The sequence below is a fragment of the Crocuta crocuta genome, unplaced genomic scaffold (genome assembly GCF_008692635.1).
Source record: "Crocuta crocuta isolate KB4526 unplaced genomic scaffold, BGI_CrCroc_1.0 scaffold78, whole genome shotgun sequence".
In the NCBI taxonomy this organism is placed as follows: Eukaryota; Metazoa; Chordata; class Mammalia; order Carnivora; family Hyaenidae; genus Crocuta; species Crocuta crocuta.
The window spans coordinates 3,863,649-3,888,914 of record NW_027532617.1 but is presented as its reverse complement, the minus strand read 5'-3'; the positions used below and the strand labels follow the sequence as shown (position 1 = coordinate 3,888,914).

Genomic DNA, 25,266 nt, shown 5'->3' with positions numbered 1-25,266 from the left:
AGTTGTAATGTTTTACATTCCTACCTGTTATATGTGAGTGTTCCAGGTCTTTTATATCCTGGTCAGCACTTAGTATTGTCATTTTAATGTTAACCACGCTAATGGATATGTAGTGGTATCTTATTGGGGTTTCAATTTGCATCTTCCATATGCCTAGTGATGTTAAGCATTATTTCCTATGCTTACTAGACATTTGCATATCTTCTGCAAAGTTTCTGCTCACACAGTTTCCTATTTTAAGTTGTTTTCTTATTATTGAGTTGTAGGAGTTCTTTATGTATTCTGGGTACAATTCCTTTGTCAGACCTGTACTGTGAATATTTTCTTCTGTTATATGCCTGGCCTTTTTTTTGTTTTCTTCATGGAGTTTTTGAAGGGCAGAAAATTTTAATTTTGGTGAAGTCCAGCTGACCAGTGTTTGGTTTTCTTTTTCATATTCTGTGAACTGTCTAACTTTGCCTATGAGAAGTTGTGAAGATTTTCTTCTATGTTTTCTTTCAGAAGTTTTATAATTTTAGCTTGTATACTTAGGTCAATAGTCTACTTCATGTTAATTTTTGTGTATGGTATGATGTAAGAGTTGACCATTTTTAAAATACAAATATTCAGTTATTCCTGCAACATTTGTTGAAAAAAAATTTATTTCTGCCTTGAATTGCCTTGGCATCTTTGTCCAAAGTCACCTGACCGTATATGTGAGGCCTGGTTTTGGATTTCCGTTTTCTTCTATTGATCTACATATCTCAACACTACACAGTGCTGGTTAATAATACACAGTGTAGTGTAATAATAAGTCTGAAAATGAGATTGAGTTAATCCTACAAATTTTTCTTTTTAAAAATTGCTTTGACTGTTTTAAGCCTTTTGTATTTGCAAATTAATTTTCTATCTTTTTTAACTTTTTGATGTTTATGAGAGAGCACGCAAGAGGAGCACGTGTGTGCTTGCATGAGACAGGGAGGGGCAGAGCGAGAGAGGGACACAGAATCTGAAGCAGGCTCCTGGTTCCGGCTGTCAGCACAGAGAGAGCCCAATGAAGGCCTCGAACACGCAAACTGAAATCATGACCTGAGCTGACGTCAGACACTCAACCAACTGAGCCACCCAGATGCCCCCAAGTTAATTTTAGAATCAACTTCTCAATTCCTACAAAAAAAAAAAAAAACTGCTGGAATTTTTATTAAAATTTTACTTTTAATAAAATTGCATCAACTCTATAGATGAATTTGGAAGAGAAGTGTGTCTTTAAAAATATTCTTTCATTCTCTTTGTTGTAGGAATGTACTACAGTTTAACTTTTCACCTGTGGAGAGATATTTATGTTCAGTGTTTTGATATTATGATTAATGCTGCTGTTAACATTGGTGTATAGGTTTTATATGATCATAGGTTTTCATTTTTCTTGCGTAAATCCCCTTGCTCAGTTGTATGGTAGACACATTTTAGTTTAGAAGAATTTGCCTAACTGCTCTTTAGGGTGGCTGTATCATTTTATCTTTTCCATTGATACTATTATTATTTTTATTTTTACCCATTCTGACAGGTATATGGTGAAACCTCATTGTAGTTTTAACCTGCAGTTCTCTAATAGTTAATGGTATTGAATAACTTTTTCTTTGTTTATTCATCATTTGTGTAGTCTCTTCAGTGAAATTTCTATTCATGTCTGAATTATTTTCTATTAGAGTAGGTTTTTTTGGTTGCTGTTGTTTTGTTTTTATGCTGTTGAGCTTTGAGAATTCTTTATATTTTCTAAAAACATTTTTTTAATGTTTATTTCTGAGAGAGAGAGACAGAGTGTGAGCAGGGGAGGGACAGAAAGAGAGGGAGACAGAATCTGAATCAGGCTGCAGGATCCAAGCTGTCAGCATGAACCATGAGGTCATGACCTGAGCCGAAACTGGAGCTTAACGACTAAGCCACACAGGCACCCCTAAGAATTCTTATATTTTCTAGAATTTCTAGTCTTTTGTTAGCTTTGTGGTATTCAGATATTTTACCCTCTCTCTTATTTGTCTCTTCTTGTTTTAACAGAGTCATTTGTAGTTAAGGTTTTAATTAATGAGGTCAAATTTATCAGTTCCAGTTATGGATCATGCATTTAGGGTCATATCTAAGAACTCTTTGACTGGCCCTAGATCCTTTTTGTCCTCTTTCCTCTGCCCCCAAATTTTATACTTTACATTTTACATTAAATTTGTGATTCATGTGGAGTTAATTTTTGCATAAGATGTAAAGTATGGCTGAGGTGCATTCTTGTGTCTATGGATGGCCAGTTGCTCTAGCACCATTTGTTGAAAGGCTGTTCTTCCACTTAATTGCTTTGCACCTTTGTCAAAAATTAGTTGGGCTTATTTGTGTGGGTCTATTTCTGGGTTCTCTATTCTCTATTAATCTGTGTGTCTACTTTCTGCTAGTACCACGTGGTCTTGATTATTGAAGCTATATAATAAGCCTCAGCAATGCATACAATAACTCTTCCCACTTGGTTTTTCTAAACAATTGTTTTAGCTATTCTGTATCCTTTTCCCCTTTATATAAAATAGAGAATAAACACACTTATATCTACAAAAAGCCTTGCTGGGATTTTGATTGTAATTGTACTAATCTTATAGAGCAGTTTGGGGTTTTGACATTTTCCCTATGCCCAGTCTTCTAATCCATAAGCATGGCAAGTCCCTCTGATTATTTAGGTCTTCTTTGATTACTTTTCCCAACATTTTGTAATTTTCAGGGTGAAGATCCTAGATCTGTACTGTTAGATTTATATCCAAGGATTTCATTTTCTTTGGGGCAATTTTAAGTCCTATTGTGTTAAATTTAGGTCTCCACATAATTTGTTGTTAATACATAGAAATACTGTTGATTTTTATGTTGAAAATGGCCTGTTAAAACCCATGTGTTTGGAAGGTTTTTGTAGATTAGTTGGGATTTTCTTTGTATACAATTATGCCATCTTTAAATAGGGACAATTTTTATTTTTACCACTCCAAACCATATGCCTTTTACATGTGGATTTTTGTTTGTTTTGTCCTTATTGTGCTGACTAGAATTCCAGTAGTATGTTGAATAAGAGTGAGAACAAACATATTTTTGTTAGTGTGTTTCTAGTCTTTGGAGGAAAGCATTCAGAGTTTCATAATGAAGTGTGATGTTGTCTATAGATTTGTTGTAGATGCTCTTTATCAAGTTAAGGAAACTCCCCTCTATTCCAAGATTGCTAGTAATTTTGTTTTTGTTTTATTGTGAATAGATATTGATACTGTCAAAAGGTTGTTTTTCTGCATTAACTTATATGGTCATGATTATTTTTCTTTATCTGGTTAGGAATCTGGTTATTATTTTACTTCTTTACTACTTTTGGCAAGGTGGGGATCAAATTATATCAAGAAGGGAGTCACAGTCTTCAGGAATGTGAAAATGTATATTTTTCCTATTGTGTAAATTTTTGCTTTATATATTATGAATTTCATTGATTAGACATAGACACCTTAAGGTTGCTATGTCTTTAAGATAGAACTGCCCTTTTATCTTTATGAAATATTTTTCTTTGGTCACCACTATTTTTAAGTCCATTTTATTTGGTATAAATATTACTCCACCCACCTTCTTATAATTAAATTTACATGGTATATCTTCTTCCATCTACTTTTAATCTGTTATTTTCTTTAGAATTCAAATGTACCTTCAGTAGAGATCATTTAATTGCAATTTGATGTTTAATACATTTTGATAATCTTAATTAAAGTGTATCCTCTAGGCAGCAGATAGTAGCAACTTGCTATTATATTCCTTCTGGTAATATATCCCTTTTAATTTTAGTATTTAGTCCATTAACATATAATGTAACTATCGATATGGTTAAAACTTAGGTCTACTAATTTATTGTTTTTCTGTTTTCTCTGTTTTCCTTTACTTCTCATTTTCTGGCCTTTTTTGGTAGTGGGAAGAATAGTTAAAATTTTATTTCATTTCAGTTTATCTTTTGGCTACCCATCCTTGCATTGGGATCTATAACTCTTCACTCAATTATTATTTTTTTCAATAGTTTATTTTTGAGACAGAGACAGAATATGAGCAGGGAAGGGGCAGAGAGAGAGGGAGACACACAATCTGAAACAGGCTCCAGGCTCTGAGCTGCCAGCACAGAACCCGATTCAGGGCTCGAACCCATGAATGGTGACATCATGACCTGAGCTGAAATCAGACATTTGACCGACTGAGCTGGTTAGGCGCCCCCACTCAATTATTTTTTTAATTTTTATTTTATTTGAGAGAGAGAAAGAGAGAAAGAGAAAGAGTGGGCTCTATGCACAGCCCAACCTGGGGCTCAGTCCCACAACTCTGGGATCAGGACCTGAGCCTAAATCAAGAGACGCTCAACCAACTGAGCCACACAGGCACCCCACTTCACCCAATTCTTAGTTATTTTGGTACAACTTAACATATAATACGGAAAACTCAGATTTCTATATTTCCATTTACCCTTTCCTCTACCATCTTTTATCTTGTGGCTGTCAAAAGTATCCTATATACACTGCAATGTAAACCTCACAAAACAGTTATTAATTTTCTTTGAACACTTATATGTATTGAAATCCACTTAAGAGTTGGAGTATGTAGGTGGCTCAGGCAGTTGATCATTGGACTATTGATTTCAGCTGGGGTCATGACCCTATAGTTGTGGAATCAAGCCCTGTATTGGGCTCCACACTGAGCTCTGAGCTTAGAGCCTGTTTGAGATTCTCTCTCCCTCTGCTCTTCTCCCCCACTTGTGCGCTTTCTCTCTAAGATAAAACAGTTAAAATAGTATTTTGTATCTTATTTCTAATGATCTTCATTTGTTTATGAAAAATTTTGGTTATCCTATGGTATTTCTAGGTACTCTGAATAACTTTCTGAAGCATTTACTGTAATATGGGGTCTGGTGATAATATATATTCTCTAATTTTTTTCTATGTATAAAATCCTTATTTTATCTTAATTCTTGAAGCATAACTTTCCCTGGATATATATTTCTAAGATGACCCTTTCAGAACTTTAAATGTTTTTCATTGTCTTTTGTCTGGTATTGGCATCTTACGGGAACTTTACAATCACTTAAATTATATAACATGTGTCCTTTTCTCTTTAATTTTGAGCAGTTTTACCATGTGCCTAGTTTTCCTCAAATTTATTGTTTATGGCTCTCTGAGATTCTTGACTTTCTTTACTTCTTTCTTTCACTGATTTAGGAAGGTTTTAATGATTATTTCTTAAAGTTTTCTGTAGATTCTCTTTTCCCCTTCTGAGACTCCGCTTAAACCCTAGAATCAGATAAAGTGTGTACACTGTATTGTATTTCCTCCTTATCTATCCTGTGATTTAATGAGGTCATGAAGTTCCATCTTAATCTCTATGGATGAACTAGAGCGAGCTGTAGTAATGAGGAATGAAAACAGCTATACTGTTCTTGTGAAATTTCAGCTGATTTATGATTGAGGTGCATTAGAGATAGGAAGCAAATTCAAAATGTCTGTTGAGGTGCTTGTTTAGAGATAAAGGAAAAGAATTAAGTAGTTAAAATGCATGTCATTTAAAGTCTTTATTTTTCTTGCAGTACAATATAATAGCAAAGCCTCTTATCAGTTAAGACAGAATGCTTATATTTAAATTGTGTAAGTTAAAAGATGAGGCATAATGTAAACACTATTGAACTCTGTTAAGCATATTATGAAGTTTTTGAAAGAAGTCGCCTAGAAAGTTAGATGTCAGAAGCAAAACTTAGTAATATTTTTGACCATTAAAATTTATGTCTGTTTAATCTCTATTTTCTTTTAATATGTAGTATAGTATAAAGTGATAAGTTATGTATAAATAGTTTATATGATTATATTTTTGGAGTTGGCTTTTCTTTCCTTTATATCCAACTGAATACAGAAAGTACACATGAAGAATGATGACAAGAATAGAAATAGAATGAAATACATTGAATTAAGAACTCAACACTCTAATGAATGAGAAGTTTTGACAATTTTGACAGCACCCAGAAGGTGTAGTAGGTGGTGACTTTTGGCAAGAACTATAAAAGAGTCATGGTTTTTTTTAAAGGAAAAATATTTGAAAGAGCCAAGGGAGAGTAAGAATAATTAGTAGCAGATCCTCTAGCCTTGAGATACGTGGGGGCATGGGAAATAAAACAGCTTGCAGGTGAGCAGGGTCCTCTGAGGAAACCGGTTAAGGCAAGGAAGTCACACAAACATTCAGAGAAGGGGCTGAGGATACAGAATTGTTCATCATAGATGTAGAGGGTTTATGATCAGTGACGGAGCCTAGGAGGGAAAGGTGATCAAGATTGGGTTAAGGGTTCTAATGTAGTAAGAACAATTTGGTTTCTCTCCATCCACTTTCTTGTTGTCAGTGTCTTGACTGTTGAGTGTTCCTCATCCTTCATGTAATTAGTAAGGGTTACTTCCTTCCAGCCCAGGAATATCTTAATCAGTCCATAATCCAATCATTAAAACTCTTCCCTTTGGCAGTGATTCGTTTAAGAGGTATATACCCTATTATGATGAAAGAGAAGAAAGTTTAGCTGAGATCTTGTATAAAAAGTTTTCCTCTGTTAAAAGAAACACAGAAGAGGAATTAGATATTCCTGTTTGTGCTTGTTTCTACTGAGCACTACAGTATGAATATATGATGCCTGGAACTGTACTCATCTTGGGGACCATAAGGAGAAATTTTGAAATTAACTAAAGGATGTTACACGCTGCTGCTCTTTTTGTTTTGTGTATTTTTGCACTTCTGTATTTTATTTCAGTGAATTCTGTAAAAGATGGATGGCAAAAGTTCATGGCTGATCCTCCATCTTAATTTAAAGAAACACATTTTTTTCTTAGTTATAATGATAGTATCTGCACAGCGTAGAAAATAAATCAATAAATTATATAAAGTAAAAAATAAATATCTTGAACCTCACTGTTTTCATGCATATAAAATAACTGCTTTCAAATAAAGAAAAAATAAAATAGCTTCTTTCTATAAACACAACAATGCTTTTTGAGACAAATATTTTAAGAGTAAATGTCTGTAATCGGTAGTTTTCATTTACTAATAAAGGAAAGCTTCATAGAGGAGACGATGCTGGAGGAGTCCTAATGGATGATGAGTAGCTTGCAGGTGGGAAAGGGGAATAAAGAAAGTGGTGGCAGCAGGAGATTCAGGTAGATGGGACAGTATTTATGTCTGAGAGAAGATCTTGTGCAAGGGGGACAGGTGGTCACTACAGAAGGAAAATGAGTCTGCCAAATGCTGTATGGTGGAGAGTTTTATACCAAGTGGGGTGGGAAAGGTGGAGGGGTGGATCAGGTGAAAAAGGGCTCCATAGGCCATGTTTGAATATGATAATGCACAGCGTAGGAGGCCGTACGAGGAGTTCACGCAGTGGAATGATATGAGAGGAATGCTTTCAAATTATTACTGTTTCTCAAAGTGAGACAACTATGACTTTCATATTTTCTTTATTTAATGTTTATTTTTCATTTTTGAGAGAGAGAGAGAGAGCACACACGTGTGAGTCAGGGAAGGACAGAGAGAGAGAGGGAGACACAGAATCCAAAGCAGGCTGCAGTCTCTGAACGGTCACCACAGAACCTGACTCGGGGCTCGAACTCATGAATGGTGAGACTATGACCTGAGCCAAAGTTGGGTACTTAACTGACTGGGCCACCCAGGTGTCCCATGATTTTCATATTTTAGCCCCAGCATTTAATGGCTACCAAATGGTGAGCAAGTTATTTACTCTCTCAGCTTCCTCATTTGTAAAATGAGGACAACGGAAGAAGAGTTGTGAAGATTCAATGAGGTAACCCAGGTGAAAGTTCCTGGTCATATTCCTGACATATAGTAAGTTTTCTGTAAATCTCAATTTTCCTTTACTGACTATCTTTTTTTTTTTTTGGTTGTCTTATGTTGACTAAAAAGCCAATTTACAAAAGCATTATTTTACTGAAACTTTTAAAAATATGATTTATCCTCATGTAAAATAAACCAATATAAAAACTACTTTTTTGGGGTTACTTAAATGCTACAACCATTTACACTCAGAACCAAGAGGACATTGCCCAAATTCAGTTCAACAACCTGTATTGCATAATTGCTGGATAACAGGCAGGAACTAAGCAGTAGACAATATAAAAATAAAAAAGCATGGACTTTAACTAGAAGTTAAACAAGAAGGAGCACCATTGGTATAGAGGCATGACCTTCCAAGGTGTCTTCTGATAGCTGCATACATGTATTTACCAGGGAATGTGTTCTTTTCTGGGGAAGCATGTTATAAAAATCATAGTGACACACAAATAATTTTTTATTGGCACACCTAGAAATTAGTATCACTACCTGATTTTTAAAATCTCTAATGTAAAAATAATTTAATATGTAAAGGGTGAATGATCCCTCTAGAATAGTCCTTAGGCACATTGTCTGAATATGGTCTTTAACTCCCACTTGTATTTTCGTTGTAGTTCTTTTACAAAGCTCCCTCATCTGGCAGGAACAGAACAAAATCTACTTCTTGCCAAGAAAATCCAAACCCAGTGGAAGAAATTTGGACTGGATTCAGCCAAGTTGGTTCACTATGATGTTCTCCTATCCTACCCTAATGAGACCAATGCCAACTATGTATCAATCATGGATGAACATGGAATTGAGGTGATGTGGAATTGTTGGTACTTTCTGTATTTTATGACCCCACTTGTTTATGTGAGTTGGGATGTCGGATCAAGTAAAAATAGAAATTTGCTAATAGTGCGGTGAAACTCATAATTTTTAGAAAAGTTGATAAAGTTGCAAACTAATTATTCAGTGTCTACTGTGTGTTAGGTACGGTGTGAAGTCTTGAAGCCAGAATGAAGACTAAGAACATGGTCTCTTTGTTTTAAGTAAGGGAAGGCAGACATTGGAACCCATCATTTTAAATTAATATGCTAGGAAGACTATGATTTTGGTTCTTCACACAGAAAAGGTTCGCTTAGCCCAGAAATGGACTTAGAGAAGGCTTCCTGAAAGAAAGCCTTCCTGATATGTGAGCCGTGAAAGACCGTAAGGGGGTAACCACATGAAAAAGCAAGATAAAAGAATTCTAGGCAGAAGAGAAAATTAAGGCAAAGGTTTGGAGACCTGTACTAGCTTAGTATCATTGAGGAACTTAAAATTTTTCTGTATTTCAAAAATGTACAAAGTGGACCACTCTAAGAGATAAACCAGGATATTTGTTTTGGGGACAGGTCATAGAAGGGCTTATACATTGTCGTAAGGGCTTAGAATTTAACTTCAGTCAGTGGAAACCATTTGCAAGTCCTAAGCAATGGAAGGGATGTGGCTAGAGAGGCATTTTTTAGGTAGTTCAGGCTGTCTGCAGATGAGACCTAGACCTTGAAGAAATTCAAAATGGAGTCTGAAGTTAATCTGAAAGATGATGATGCCCTGAATCAGGATGTTAGCAGGAATGAGGAAGAGGGATGATCTAAGAAATAGGAAGCAATATTAGTGGGAATTGATTTGTGATTGACTGGAGGCAGGAGGTGAGGACAGAGTTCAGGATGATTCCTAGGTGTCTGGAATCAGCTGGCTACTGATGCTGCTGGTAATCGCAGGGGATGCTGAACCAGAAGTAAGACTGTGGTGAGAGGTGATAAATTCAAAGTTTTGACATCCTGAGTTTGGACATCCAAGCTGAAATAACCATCTGGCCCTTAAAAAATACAAGTCTGGAAAGATGGATTATAATTATAAATTATAATTTTATAACAATTATAAATATATTGGTTAAGGATAAAATTTTGAAGAGTCTATGAAATCATGGGAAGGGAGTATAAAATGAGGCAGACAGTGGACTGGGGATAAAACCCAGGAACTATTATTTACATGCAATTGAAAGAAAAGGGGTCCAACACAGAAAGTTAAAAAGGAGGAGGAGAATCATGAGGGTGCCACCTTCAAAGCTGTTTTTATATGGGAATTTCTAATCACCTGAGATGGCATGCATTTGCAGAGTTGCCACTATTTGAAGGTGATAATAATGACAAAGCTCTTATTGTTGCCAGTGGAATTTACCTGTTTAATTACTGAACCTAGTTTTGAAATGTTTAATCTTAAGTGTCTAGTTGGGGGCATTATTCTTTAATAACAATCTGGAATATTTCTCTCCAACTTTATATGTTTTGATTCTCACTAGATTTTCAATACATCATACCTTGAGCCACCACCACATGGATATGAGAATGTTACAAATATTGTTCCACCATATAATGCTTTCTCAGCCCAAGGCATGCCAGAGGTAAAATAAGACCTTTTTTTACTCAACTCTTTAAACCTCCCTTTGTTATTTAAAGCCTATGTTGAGGACCAAAACTAAGGAGATTGGGTGAATCATACATGAAGATCCATACTTTGTTTTTTTTTCTTTTTATAATTTTTTTTAATGTTTTATTTATTTCTGAGAGAGAGAGAGAGCGCAAGCAGGGAAGGGTCAGAGAGAGAGGGACAAGAGGAACACGCAGAATCTGAAACAGGCTCCAGGCTCTGAGCTATCAGCACAGAGCCCAATGTGGGGCTCGAACCCACAAACCGTGAGATCATGACCTGAGCTGAAGTCAGACACTTAACCGACTGAGCCACCCAGGCGCCCCTGATGATCCATACTTTGGATTCAGTGCTATGAACACCCACTCTAAAAATAGTTTAAGCAAAAGAAAAAAAAATACATACAAATCAGAGCCTGATGAATGGATGCCACTCTGAAATGACAAGCTACTGAACATATCTTTAATTCAGTAACGTCAGTAGATGTTTTTACAAGCTCTTTTCTTTTGTTCATAGTCTTTGTTATAGATTTATAGATCTGATTTTATAGATTATACTACAGAAATTCTTAATACTGTGTTTGAACATTATGATTGGGATTTCTTTTTTCTTTTAAATTTACCCTTTATTTCACACATTCCCCATCCGTCTCCCCTCTGGCAACAATCAGTTTATGGTCTGTGTGCTTGTTTGTTCATTTTTGTTTAAATTCTGCATGTAAGTGAAATCATATGGTGTTTATCTTTAACTTATTTCTCTTAGCATAATACCCTCTAGGTCTGTCTGTGTTGTTGCAAATGGCAAGATCTCATTCATTTTTCTGGCTGAGTAATTTTTCATGGTGTGTGTGTGTGTGTGTGTGTGTTATGTGTATGTATATGTATATATGTATATATGTGTGTGTGTTTGTGTATATATATATATATATATATATATATATACACACACATATATATATCTTCTTTATCCATTCATCTGTCAGTGGACACTCAGGCTGCTTCCATACCTTGGCTCTTGTGAATAATGATTCAGTAAACATAAGGGTGCATGTATTTCTTTGAATTAGTGTTTTTGTTTTCTTTAGATAAATACCCAGTAGTAGAATTACTGGATCATATGGTATTTCTATTTTTAATATTTTGAGGAACTTCCATGCTATTTTCTACAGTGGTTGTACCAATTTACATTCCCACCAACGGATGGGATTACATGAGGATTTCTTTTTTTCTCTTACTAACACTTGTTGTTTCTTTTCTTTTTGATACTAGCGAGTCCAATACATGTGAGGTAATATCTTATTATGGTTTTGATTTGCAATTCCCTGATGATTAGTAACGTTGAGAATGTTTTCATGTGTCTGCTGGCCATCTGTATGTGATCTTTGGTAAATTGTCTATTCAGTCTTTTGCCCATTTTAATCAGACTATGTATGTATGTATTTAATTTTTGGTATAGAGTTGTATACGGTCTTTACATATTTGGATATTAAACCCTTACTGGATATATCATTTGCAACTATCTTTCCCCTTTTTAGTTTTGTTTACAGTTTTCTTGACTGTGCAAAAGCTTTTTATTTTGAGGAAGTTTCAGTGGTTTATTTTTGCTTTTGTTTCCCTTGCCCAGGGGGATATATCTAGAAAAATGTTGTTAAGGCTGATACCAAAGAAATTACTCCCTACGTTTTCTTTTATGGGTTTTATGGTTTCAGGTCTCACATTTAGGTCTTTAATCTGTATTTAGTTTATTTTTGTATGGTATAAGAAACTATCTCAGCTTCATTCTTTTGCATATAGCTGTCCATTTTTCTAGCACCATTTATTAAAGAGATTGTATAGTCTTGTCTCCTTTGTCATAGATTAATTGACTATATAAGTGTGGGTTTATTTCTGGCCTCTATTCTGGTCCATTGATCTGTATGTCTTTTTTTATACCAGTGCTATGCTGTTTTGATATAGTGTATCTTGAAATTTGGGATTATGATTCCTCCAGCTTTGTTCTTCTTCTCATGATTGCTTTGGTTATTTGAGGTCTTCTGTGGTTCCATACAAATTTTAGTATTATATTTTGTAGTCCTGTGACAAGGCTGTTGGTATTTTGAGAGGAGTTACATTGAATCTGTAGATTGCTTAGGGTAGTATGGACATTTTAATATTTTTCCAGTTTATGAACATGGAATGTCTTTCCATTCTTTTGTGTCATCTTCGGTTTCTTTTATCAATATTTTATGTTTTGGGGGTAAAAGTCTTCCAACTCCTTGGTTAAATTTATTCCTAGTTATTTAATTATTTTTGGTGCAGTTATAAACGGGATTGTTTAAAACATAGTTGGGATTTTTTAAAAAATGACCTTTACTGGGGCATCTGAGTGGCTCAGTTGGTTAAGCTTCTGACTTTGGCACAGGTCATGATCTCGCGATTTCCGAGTTCGAGCCCTGCATCAGGCTCTGTGCTGACAGCTCAAGCCGGGAGCCTGTCGCAGACTCTGTGTCTCCCTCTCTCTCTCTGCCCCTCTCTTACTCACACACACTCTCTTTCTCTCTCTCAAAAATAAATAAACATTAAAAAAATTAAAATATAAAATAAAATTTATTTCCTGTGGCTCAGTATATGCTGATAATCTCTTCAAAACAGAACACACTGGTTAAAGTTACATATTAGCCTTTTTTATTTTTAACTTTTCAAAGTATTGAAATATTTTCTAAAAACTTATGTGGAATTAACATGGATCTGTTTGTTAAGCCCAAACCACAAAAGTTAATGTTTCATGATGTGATATTGTGGAGCAAACTTATGCTTTGGTTTTCTCTTTAATTATAGCAGTACTACATATTTAAGACATTTTTTTTTCTTTTCCTTACAGGGAGATCTTATATATGTGAACTATGCTCGTACTGAAGACTTTTTCAAACTAGAAAGAGAGATGAACATCAACTGTAGTGGAAAGATTGTTATTGCAAGATATGGAAAAATCTTCAGAGGAAATAAAGTATTGTATCATTTGCTTTTCTATATGGAAGAGGATAGTATGTATCCTATAAATATAAATGATGAGCTTGCATTATGTTTTCCAGAATTACCTCACGATACATATTAAAAGTTTTTTTTCCTATTGGCCATGGTTGCACAGGAAATCCTGGCTTTACGTTAACCTCACATATCTAGAAAGGGAAATTACTTTTATTATAAAAACAAAATTTGCTTTTTAAAATTTTTTGAAGGACATTTTATATAAACTGAAAAATGAAAGCTGTCCTGCAATACCCAGTTTCTTTATCCACACATGATCAATCTTAATAGCTTTTCTTAGACCTAAATCTGTGAAATATGAACATAAATATTTTTTCTATATACTAATTTTATATATATTATACATATTTTTAACAAAGATGGCACCATACAGTATTTGTAGATTTATTTTTCACTCAGCTGTAATACATAGGTATTCCTCCAAGTTAACACATTGAGAGTTGTATAATGTGTGATTAAGAGTCCAGGAATCTAGATCTATACAACATGGGTTCTAATCTAGTCTAGGCTCTTGGTTTTCTAGATCTTTTATTGTGGGCAAGTTATTTAACCTTTCTCTGCCAATGTTTCCTCGTTGATTGATTTCCTCAATGATTCCTCATAATTTCATATTTAAAGTGAGATTAGTAATAAAATAATACAACTAATCTAGAATCCTTATTAAGATTAAATTACTTTATGTTTGAAAGCCCTTACAATAGTAACTGTTACTTAGCTAATTCTATACAGCAGGCTTCTTATTAAATAAATATCTCATTATTTTGGATGGGTGCATAATACTTTGTTGACTTGATAAGCGGTTTAACCATTCCCGTGTTGACAGGTGTTTGGCTTGAATTTATTACTATTACAAATAATTCCATTGCGAACATCTTTGTCCATATGTGCTTAAACATGTATGTGAAGACTTTTGTAGTATAGATTCCTGGAAATTGAATGGCTCAATCAATATATGTGTTGTTTCAAAATTTTGAAAAGCATCATCAAATTGCCCTTCAAAAAAGTTGTGACAGATTGTACTCCTGTTCATTTGTAAGAATGATTTCTGATTATTGGAATGTGTTTTAGTTAATCAAGAGTGATGGTTATCTATCTTTTGCTACAGTACTTCTTATAGTGAAGAACTGAGAATCTTGCCTGGAAAGATTTTCCAATTTGTGGTCAGTTTAGATTGTTAGAAAATGTTTACAGAACATAGTGGGCAATTTTTCACGCGCTACAACTGTCATGTATAGAACTTTAAATTAGTTCCACAAATATTTGTATGATGTGTCAGACTTTGGAGGGTGGATAGTTAAAAGTGAATAAGACATGGTCAGTTCCTTTTCTAAAACCACTCTCAGTCTAGCAGGGGAGAAAGATATTTTAAAGATATTAAAAAAATTTTTTTTTAATGTTTTATTTATTTTTAGGAGAGAGAGAGAGACAGCGTGAGCAGGGGAGGGTCAGAGAGAGAGGCAGTCACAGACTGAAACAGGCTCCGGGCTCCGAGCTGGCAGTCAGCACAGGGCCCGACGCGGGGCTCGAACCCACGAACCGCGAGATCATGACCTAAGCGAAAGTCGGACGCTTAACCGACTAAGCCACCCAGGCGCCCCTTTTTAAAAAAAAAAAAAATTTTTTTTTAATGTTTTATTTATTTCTAGGAGAGAGAGAGAGACAGCGTGAGCAGGGGAGGGTCAGAGAGAGAGGGAGTAATTAAAGATATTTAAAATACTATGACCCATCCTTTAACAGAGATATGTTTAGGTAGAAGAGGTAGAAAGAAGGGAGACATTAATTTTGCAGTTTTAGGGACAATAGGAATGTTTTAAAGAAATCACTTGTTTGGAGGTGTATAGAGTAAATGAGAGTTGATCGCTCTCCCAGGAGGCAAACTGTATTCAAGGCATAAAGGACTGAATGTGTAACAGCATGACAAAAAGCAGTGTCTTAAGTTTCCTTACAGTATTAAAATATTTTCTCTTACATGAACTAGTCTGCTAGTACTACATTGTGGACTGCATATTGTCCCTTCAGGTTAAAAATGCCATGTTAGCAGGAGCCATAGGAATCATCTTGTACTCTGATCCTGCTGACTACTTTGCCCCCGGGGTACAGCCTTATCCTAGAGGATGGAACCTTCCTGGAACTGCAGTGCAGAGAGGGAATGTGTTGAACTTGAATGGTGCTGGTGACCCGCTCACTCCTGGCTATCCAGCTAAAGGTAACGGCTGGGCCTGTCGTGTCCACCTCTTTTGACAAAAATGTCACTGGCCCTTTTAGGAGACGTAAAAGCAAACATCTACAGGATAACATTAAACTGTATGTAATTGTAATATTTGGGGTTACTTTCACTAGGAATTCAAAAACCTCTCCCTCATATTACTTTTTTTTTAAGTTAAAAAAATTTTTGTTAATGTTTATTGATTTGGGGGAGAGAGAGGTGGGGCGTAAGGCAGAGAGAGAGGGAGACACAGAATCCAAAGCAGGCTTCAGGCTCTAAGCTGTCAACACAGAGCCTGCCATGGGGTTTAAACCCATGAACTGTGAGATCATGACTCAAGCCGAAGTCAGTGCTCAACCAACTGAGCCACCCAGGTGCCTCTCCTTCATATTATTTTTGTTTCAAATTTTCAAGAGGTGTGGACATGAAGAGGGAAGGATCAGTTGAATTTCTTTCTACATTTTTTTTTTTTTTGAGAGACAGAGAGAGAGGCAGCATGAGCCAGGGGATGGGCAGAGAGACAGAGGAAGGCACAGAATCCAAATTAGGCTCCAGGCTCTGAGCTGTCAGCAGAGAGCCTGATACTGGGCTTAAACTCCCAAACCAAGAGATCATGACCTCGGCTGAAGTCAGCCGCTTAGCCTACTAAGCCACTCAGGTGCCTCAATTTCCCTCTACTTTTAATAGAGGTCCAGAAACACAGATTCCCCATGCCCAAAGTAACATTGCTTTTACTAAACTAGAACTTTGGTTTTCTGAATTGCTTCGTGATTTTACTCTTCTTTATATCATACATTTGTGTTTTTTAAAAATACCAATAAGTTTTTTGGTGTTGTTTAACATGTAAGATGTAAAATGTTTTGACACCTATGTAACTGCCTCCGCAATGAAGATAATGAACATATCCATTTTTCAAGAGTTTTCACTTATCTCTTTGTAATGCTTTCCTTCCAACCCTTCCTTATCCACTCCTTGCCAGTTCCTAGGCAACCACTGATTTGCTTTCTGTCACCATAATTATTTTGAGATCATCCACATTTACCTTTGTGTCAATAGTTCATTCATTTTTATGCTATGTAATATTTCATTGAATAGATACACTACAGCTCGTGTCTTCATTTATTTGTTGATAGATGTTCAGATTGTTTTTAATTTGGGGACTCCTATATATAAAGTTGCTATGAACAATTGTATAGAAGTCTATACATGTACATATGCTTTTAGTTCTCATGGATAAATCTATAGAAATGGAATGGGTGGAGAAACTTTGAAGAAATTTTCTTTCTTTCCTTTTTTTAAATGTTTTATTTATTTCTGAGAGAGAAAGAGAGAGCGCGCGTGCGAGAGAGAGAGTGAGCAGGGAAGGGTCAGAGAGAGAGGGAAACACAGAAACAGGCTCCAGGCTCTGAGCTGGCTGTCAGCACACAGCCCGATGCGGGGCTCAAACCCATGAACCATGAGACCAAGACCCGAGGCAAAGTTGGACACCCAACCGACTGAGCCACCCAGGCGCCCCTGAAGAAATTTTCAAATTGTTTTCCAAAGTGGTTGTACCATTTTACATCCTAGCATCATCATTGCGTGAGTGTACCAGTTACTATATCCTTGCTACATTTAGTTTGGTCAGTCTTTTTCATTTTACATTCTAATAGAGCTGGAAGTCCTTCAAGTTACATTTTCCCCCCGAAAGTTTTGGTGCCATTCTAGGTCCTTTCCATATGAATTTTAGAATAAGCTTATTTCCAGTGAAAACCTGGGAGTTTGAGATTGAATTAAATCTATATGTTACTTTGGGGAGAACTGGCATTGTAAAAGATATTGAATACTTTGATCTGTACCCATGATACAACTCTCCATTTACATAAATGGAGATACAACTCTCAATTTAGATAAATTAAAGGTATTCTTTAATTTATCTCAGCATGTTTGTAGTTTTATTGTACAGATCTTGTCTTTCACATGTGCATTTTCTAGTTTCGTGCCTCTTAAAAATTTTAAATTTCAGTGTCCATACACTTATCTGCTAGCAAATAAAAATGCTTTTTTATTTGTAAAGAAATACATTGATCTTGTTGCCTGCAAACGTGTTAAAGTTAGTTAAGTAGTTTTAGCAGATTTCTGTAGATACTATTAGTCTTTATGTAGATGATCATGTTTTCTGAGAATAAATTTTATTTCTTTGTTTCCAATCTGGATGCCTTTTACTTTTTAGTATACTGGCTAGTACCTCTCCTACATGCTGAAGACAGTTGTTAGAGGGGACATCCTTCCCTTGTTCCTGCTTCAAGGAGAAAAAAATGTCCTTTCCCTCTTAAGTCTGATATTGCTGTAGGTATTTTTTATAGATGCTTTTTGTCAGGTTGAGGAAATTTACTTCTACTGTGCTAAGAGCTTTTATCTTAGCACATTTACCTAGGAATGTACAATGGATTTTGTCAGATGTTTTTACTGAGTCTTGAGATGATAATAAATTTTATTCATTTTAAGTTACACTGATAAACTTTTGAATGTTAAGCCAACCCTGCCATCCTGGGAGAAACTCTACTTGAACATACTACATTATCCTTTTGTTAAGAATATCTTTCATGATGGGGGCACCTGGGTGGCTCAGTCAGTTGGGCATCCGACTTCGGCTCAGGTCATGATTTTGCGGTTCGTGGGCTCAAGACCCACATCGGGCTCTGTGCTGACAGCTAGCTCAGAGCCGGGAACCTGTTTTGGATTCTGTGTCTCCGTCTCTCTCTGACCCTCCCCTGGTCATGCTGTCTCTCTCTCTCTGTCTCTCTCTCTCTCTCTCTCAGAAATTAAAAAAAAATATCTTTCATAATGGATATCAGCCTATAGATTTATTTTCTTGTATATTTCTATCTCATTTGGTATCAGAGTAATGTTGGCCTCATGGGAGGAGTTGGGAACTATTTCATTTTCCCTTTTTTAATAGGAGTTTATATAGAATGGGTTTGATTTTTGCCTATAAACGTTCAGTAGAATTCCCTAACAAATCTATCTGTACCTGAAGTTTTGGGTATAGGAATGTTTTTAACTATAAATTCATTTTTTAAAAATAGATGTGTGGCTATCCTTGAGTGAGCTTTGGTAGTTTGTCTCCCAAGGATTTTGTCCATTTCATCTAAATTGTTAAATTTAATAGAGTTCATAATCCTCTCCGTGTGTGTGTGTGTGTGTGTGTGTGTGTGTGTGTGTATGCATCCATGTGCAGGTATTCTGTTCTTTATTCCTGATTGTGACAATTTTTTTTTTTTCCCTGAACTGTCTTGCTAGAAGTCTGTCAGTTTTATTGATCTTCAAAGAACCAGCTTTGGATTTTATTCATAATTGCTACCATTTTTCGATTTTCTGTTTCTTATATTTCTGCTCTGATCTTTATTATGTCCCTTCCCTGCTTATTTTTGCCTCATTCGCTCTTCTTTTCTAGTTTCTCAAGGTGGAATCTGATGTCATTTGATTTAAACCTTCCTTTGTTTCTAAGAAGGGTGTTTTAGTACTGTACAACTATTTTGGCTAAAAGCCAAAATACCGATGAGGTTGTAAGTCTGACAATACTTTACAGTCTTCCTTAAAGAGAATATTGTATTATTATTTGAATAAGATCTTTATTATTCCCAAGATCTCATAAGTACCCTTGAATTCTTGTTTCAGTTATATCTAGTTTCAGAATTTGGGACATATTTTCCAGGCAATTGGTTAACTGGGGCTTCTTTAAGAAAGATTCAAGATATCCTTGAGGAAATAAAATATCCTTATAAAATTCAAGAGAATTACATGAAGTGCCAAAACAAATTTGGAAATGTATAGTCCCTATAGTTGATTTTACATTAAAATATAAATGATTTAATTTTTTACTGTTGAATAAAATAGGCCATGTTAGGCAAAACAATCATTGGCTTTGGGAAAACTTGAAGTTTTTGATATAATTTCAAGCACGTAGTAGATCTGCAATAGTAACAAAAGAAATTTCTTTATACCCTTTGCTCAGAATTCTCAGTTGTTCTCAATTTACCCACTTGGTTTCTGCAGAGTACACCTTTAGACTTGATGTCAAAGAAGGAGTGGGAATCCCCAAGATTCCTGTACATCCTATTGGGTATAATGATGCAGAAATATTATTACGGTATGTTTTTCTAATTGGATATGAAGTTAAGATGTATTCTAATGTGTCCATTTTCTCATCTAAAACCAATATAATCTAATTATTTTGAAAGTTAAGTTTGGTTGTACACCTGAAACCAATATTGTGTGTCTCTTATAAGTCAATACATTTTTTTTTAAATAAAAATTCAGGGAACAAAGTAGGAAAATGAGTTTTAACAAAGTGTCAAGATAGCTCTTGAAGTAGGAATAACAGAGCACATCAAGAAATGGCAAGAAACTATTAGTTTGCTATAGATGAAAGTCTTAAGTGCAAAACTGCCCACAGATAAAAATACTGATTGGAAAATTTTCAAATAGTTGGATTTTCTTAGATATTCATTTGATGTTTGTACTTGAATTGTATTTTAAAAATATTATATTGTCCACTACTTATTAGATTTGTGAACTTGGACCAGTTAGTCTTTCTCTGATTCAGTTTCCTTATCTGTGAAATGAGGATAATAATTGTTTCTCTGTGACAGAGGTATTAGGAGGAAGAGATGAGATCAATGCATCTGCATAAAGTATCTAGAATATAGTAAATAATTAATGTTTGCTATTCTTGCATTCTATTATTGATGTTCTTTTATAAGCATCTAGACTTTTTTTTAAAGATGTCTGTACCAATACAATTAGTGATTGCTTTACAAGTACCTACTAAGTAATCAGCTTCTCTAGAAATTAATTTATTCTCCTTAACACAGTCATGAATTTCCTATTTTCAGTATTTCTTAAAATTTTTTTTAATGTTTATTTTTGAGAGAGGGTCAAAGCATAAGTAGGGGAGGGGCAGAGAGAGACAGAGAATCCAAAGCAGGCTCTAGGGTCCAAGCTGTCAGCACAGAGCCTGAGGTGGGTCTGGAACTCACATATCAAGAGATCATGACCTGGGCTGAAGTCAGTATTTTCAGTATTTCTTAATTCTAAGGTTTCACTAGTCAAAAGTAAGGAGGCTGATGCTTATTTCTGATTTTTTTCCCTAAGCTCTCTTATCACAAACATATTAAATACTTTATCTCAATTATGGCTCTCTTGCTAAAATACTGGTTCTGCAAGTAGAAGGAATATTGGCAGTACCTAGCTCAATAAATAGTTGCTAAATGTATGAATGAAATATCTCATTGTCATCCTTCATATCTTCTAAGAAACTGTGATGCTCAGCCTTTTTTTATGTCATTTTCATTTTCTCTCCACAGTCACATGGGAGGAGCTGCTCCACCAGATGACAGCTGGAAAGGAAGTCTCAATGTGGGTTACAATATTGGGCCTGGCTTCACAGGGCACGATTCCTTCAGGTAATTGTGTATTACTTTAGTAGACTGGAAAACTTTTATTATGTTTAATAGAAAAATGTCAAGATAACTGCTCTGCAAGGTATATTTTGTTTGTCTTCTCTTTCTCATTTTTTCATGGTGAACAATTGATACTTACAGGGATGTCTGGGTGGCTCAGTCAGTTAAGTGTCCGATGTTTGATTTTTGGCTCAGGTCATGATCTCACAGTTTGAGGGAATGAGCCCCACATTGGTCACTGTGCTAAGCGTGGAGCCTGCTTGGGATTCTCTCTCTCCCTTTGTCTCTCTGCCCCTTCTCTACTCATGTATGCTCATGCTCTCTCTCTTGTAAAATAATTAATAAACATTTAAAAAATTAAAAAAAAGTACTGACAGACTGATGTACTGAATTCTTCTAGTGATATAACATTTGTTTTATAAAGTCTTAAGACTAAATCTGAGTTTAGGGTTTAACATCTCAACCCAGTATTTCAAATGTATATAGCATTTTGAAAGTTACCTTAAGGGAAGGAATACAAGAGAGCCAAGGAGGGTAGCGTTTATTGCTCATTTACTGTGTAGGGTAAGCATGTAACTATGGTAAGGCTCAATGCATTATTGTCCTCATATGCACTCTTGAAGAGGAATGATCACAGAATATTTGTTCACTGAGCTTAAGTTCTACAGAAAGGTTAAGTTGAACACTGAATCAAGACAGGCAGGAAATGGCAGTTAGAGAGCTTGGGTAGAGTTGTGAAACAGCATGGCATGATTATAACTTGAAGTAGTTTGATTTGCCTGAAAAAGAAAGGGAAATGGAACACTGATAAATCAGAGAATATGTATATAGCGCTTTTTGATAAAAAAAACAAAACAAAACACGTTACCAGAACAATGTGAAATTGGATTCTTAGTGTTTTTTAGTTGCTGTAAGAATTTTCTTCAGAACTTTTAAGGTATTAAAAGTTCAACATTTTATTTTACAGAAATGTTAGAAATACTTTATGGAATTGCTTATTTACCTCTATAACTTAGAGCAGAGTTACTTTAATATGAGAGTTTATTATCTAATTTATTAATACCCTAACAGCAGCAGGAAAACCTAACATGCACAAATATAAAGGCTGTTCTACTTACTTACTTAATGTATTTAGAGAGTGAGAGCAGAGGAGAAGGGCAAAGGGAGAGACAGAGAATCTCAGACAGGCTCCATTCTCAGCATGGAGCCTGATGCAGGGCTTGATCCCATGACTCCTTCCAATTATAAATAACCATCAATTAGAAACTGTTGAGATTCCTTTCTCTATCTACCCCACCGCCCATGGATAAAGACTTATTTTGTTTTCTTGTGAAAAAACAGCTTAGCACTTCCCCATATCATTGCGGCTTCATAAAATGTGAATGGCTTTTTTCTTTATATTTGAGCTTGATTGAATTTTCTCTTGAATTATAATTTGGCTAATTGTATTTCATGAATGGATAGTCAACAGTGATGGGCTAGAAAAGTTTCATTGTATAGTTGTCATGCATTTTAGCAGGTGCTTCCCAAATTCCCATTTCCTTCCCAAATTTCCCATGTTTCTTTCTGGCAGCACTCAGCCAGCTATTTAACAATGTCCTGATTGATAGACTGCTTCAATAATCTTGAAGAAAGTTACTGACCAGCAGGAATTAATATAAATACAAAGACCTACTTAAAAAATGCTTATTTGTCCTTTAACACACAATTGGCTATCTTTCTTATTTTAATAATTCACAGAGTGTACTTAAAATTTTTAGAATGAATACCCAAGATATTTTGAGTAAGAATATTTTAGACATTATCAACAATATAGCTCTGTGGGAGGAATAATAAAAAATATTGACATTCAGTTTTCAAAATCTGACCTTAAGCATGCATAAGTACTTAGGAGTAAAATACATTAACTATTTGAAAATTGCACACATCAACAATATTAATGATTATGGAATTTAGGCTGTGGATATATGGGGATTCATTGACCTATTACAGTTTTCTATAATTTTGAGATTTTTCATAATGAAACGTTGGAAAAAAGCTGTTAGATGTAATGCTCTGCATGAAGTAATTTATTCCCTTTGAAATCCTAGGAAGGTTAGAATGCATGTTCATAACACCAATAAAATTACAAGGATTTATAATGTAATTGGAACGATCAGAGGATCTATGGAACCTGGTGAGTCTAAATTTTTTTAAACACTTCATTTTTACAAAGATTAAAAGAGTAAGAGATACAAACCTTTAGTCAATCATTTTTTTTTTCTCCCCCTGACTGATGAGAGATAACTACATTTGAAAAAAAATTGCACAACTCTAAAAGAAACCTCTACCTTATAGGGCTGATTTTTTTGTATATAAGAAACTCAACCAAAAGGGGGTTTATTTTATTTTATTAAAAAAAATTTTTTTAATGTTTTATTTATATCTGAGAGAGAGAGAGAAAGAGAGACAGTGTGAGCAGGGGAGGGTCAGAGAGAGAGGAAGACACAGAATCTGAAGCAGGCTCCAGGCTCTGAGCTGGCTGTCAGCATAGAGCCCGATTCGGGACTCGAAACCACGAACTGTGAGATCATGACCTGAGCTGAAGTCAGACACTTAACCGACCGAGCCACCCTGGAGCCCCAAGGAAGTTTAATTTAAAGGCATAAATCACAACTATTTGTAATGTATTCAAAATTGTAGTTCTTTTGACACATTATTTTCCAGACAGGTATGTTATTCTAGGAGGTCATCGGGACTCCTGGGTATTTGGAGCTATTGACCCAACCAGTGGGGCTGCTGTTTTGCAAGAAATTGTCCAGAGTTTTGGAAAACTGGTGGGTAGAGGTAAATAATGTTTCTTTGGTAGGTGATCACAAAAAATGACTCACTTAATTTTCCTCTATATTTAGGCAGTATATCTAATTAATGTATGTTAACAATGATTGCAGGCTGGAGACCTAGAAGAACCATCATTTTTGCCAGCTGGGATGCAGAGGAATTTGGGCTGCTGGGCTCCACAGAGTGGGCTGAGGTAAAAATGACCTGAGGCTCTTGTTATTTTCTTGATCAACAGGGAAACAAATAAATCTATTTCAGGGTGATCACAGATTGATTCCACTACCTAAAAATGGTTTTAATTTGGAGAAAGACTCAAAGATTTAAGAAATAGAGGGTTTTTTTCTTTTTACTTTCACAGTATTTTGGCAAAGCAGAATAACTTCTTCATTACTGGGCTAAAACTGAATTTATTCTTATTAAAACATTTTGGTTTCTATTTGTATTCGTTTTGCAAATAAGTTTGTAAACTCAGAGAATAATCAAAACTAGCAAGCTTTTCTTTTCTTTTTAAAAAAAAATTTTTTTTTTATGTTTTATTTATTTCTAGGAGAGAGAGAGAGAGAGACAGCGTGAGCAGGGGAGGGTCAGAGAGGGAGGGAGTCATAGACTGAAACAGGCTCCAGGCTCCGAGCTGGCAGTCAGCACAGAGCCCGACGCGGGGCTCGAACCCACGAACCGCGAGATCATGACCTAAGCGAAAGTCGGACGCTTAACCGACTAAGCCACCCAGGCGCCCCTCTAGCAAGCTTTTCTGACAAGTGGATTAGCCTATGGAAAAATGGGTACAGATTCTTGGAGTTAATTTTCAAGTTTTTGAAGTTTCCCTGGAGCTCTATCTCAGAAAACCCATGATGTTCTGGTAAAATGACGTTACTTGAATTATAATTTCACATGTATAGATTCCATATAAACTGCAGCTGTAGGCCTCTTTTACCATTCTATGAAAGATAAGTGCCTGATTGTGGAGTATAAGATAATTTCGTGAATGGAATTACTTTAGTAAATAGCCTTTCTAATTTCTTCTTCAGGTATGATTGATTTTCATTTCACACTGGCCCCTTATGCTTTACCTGTAAGTGTCTCTCCTAGGCCCCCTTCTTTCATCTTCTTCCCTTAGCCTCCCTATTAAGTAACTAAGTTCTGTAATGTACAAGGTAAGGCCACACATTTTTGTCAAGCAGGAACACTATATACTTGGTTTACCCGCACCATCTATTTATCTTTTGGGTTGATATTTTATGGAATTGTTTTAAAGCATGGCACATATTTCTTGTTATTGTCTGGTTTTAAAATACTTTTCCTCCTGACTCCTTTCCTCTTTATTTTAAGATAATAATATGAACAAAATAAATATGGGGGTAATGTCATATACAGTTACTTCTCTGCTTTTTTTTTTATCCTTATATTCAGTTAATATTGCTTTATC

At 35.3% G+C, this 25,266-nt stretch overlaps 1 protein-coding gene across 1 annotated transcript in view; it reads left to right on the top strand.

The window, feature by feature from the left end:
- NAALAD2 (N-acetylated alpha-linked acidic dipeptidase 2) overlaps window positions 1–25,266 on the top strand; it is a 61,188-nt gene that overhangs the window by 9,187 nt on the left and 26,735 nt on the right. Inside the window, exons 5-13 of the mRNA XM_077780609.1 lie at window positions 8,505–8,691; window positions 10,217–10,318; window positions 13,204–13,329; window positions 15,390–15,576; window positions 19,615–19,708; window positions 20,925–21,023; window positions 23,111–23,196; window positions 23,727–23,846; window positions 23,951–24,033. Of these exons, the coding sequence (XP_077636735.1) occupies window positions 8,505–8,691; window positions 10,217–10,318; window positions 13,204–13,329; window positions 15,390–15,576; window positions 19,615–19,708; window positions 20,925–21,023; window positions 23,111–23,196; window positions 23,727–23,846; window positions 23,951–24,033 (1,084 nt within the window). The remainder of the gene's footprint in view (window positions 1–8,504; window positions 8,692–10,216; window positions 10,319–13,203; window positions 13,330–15,389; window positions 15,577–19,614; window positions 19,709–20,924; window positions 21,024–23,110; window positions 23,197–23,726; window positions 23,847–23,950; window positions 24,034–25,266) is intronic.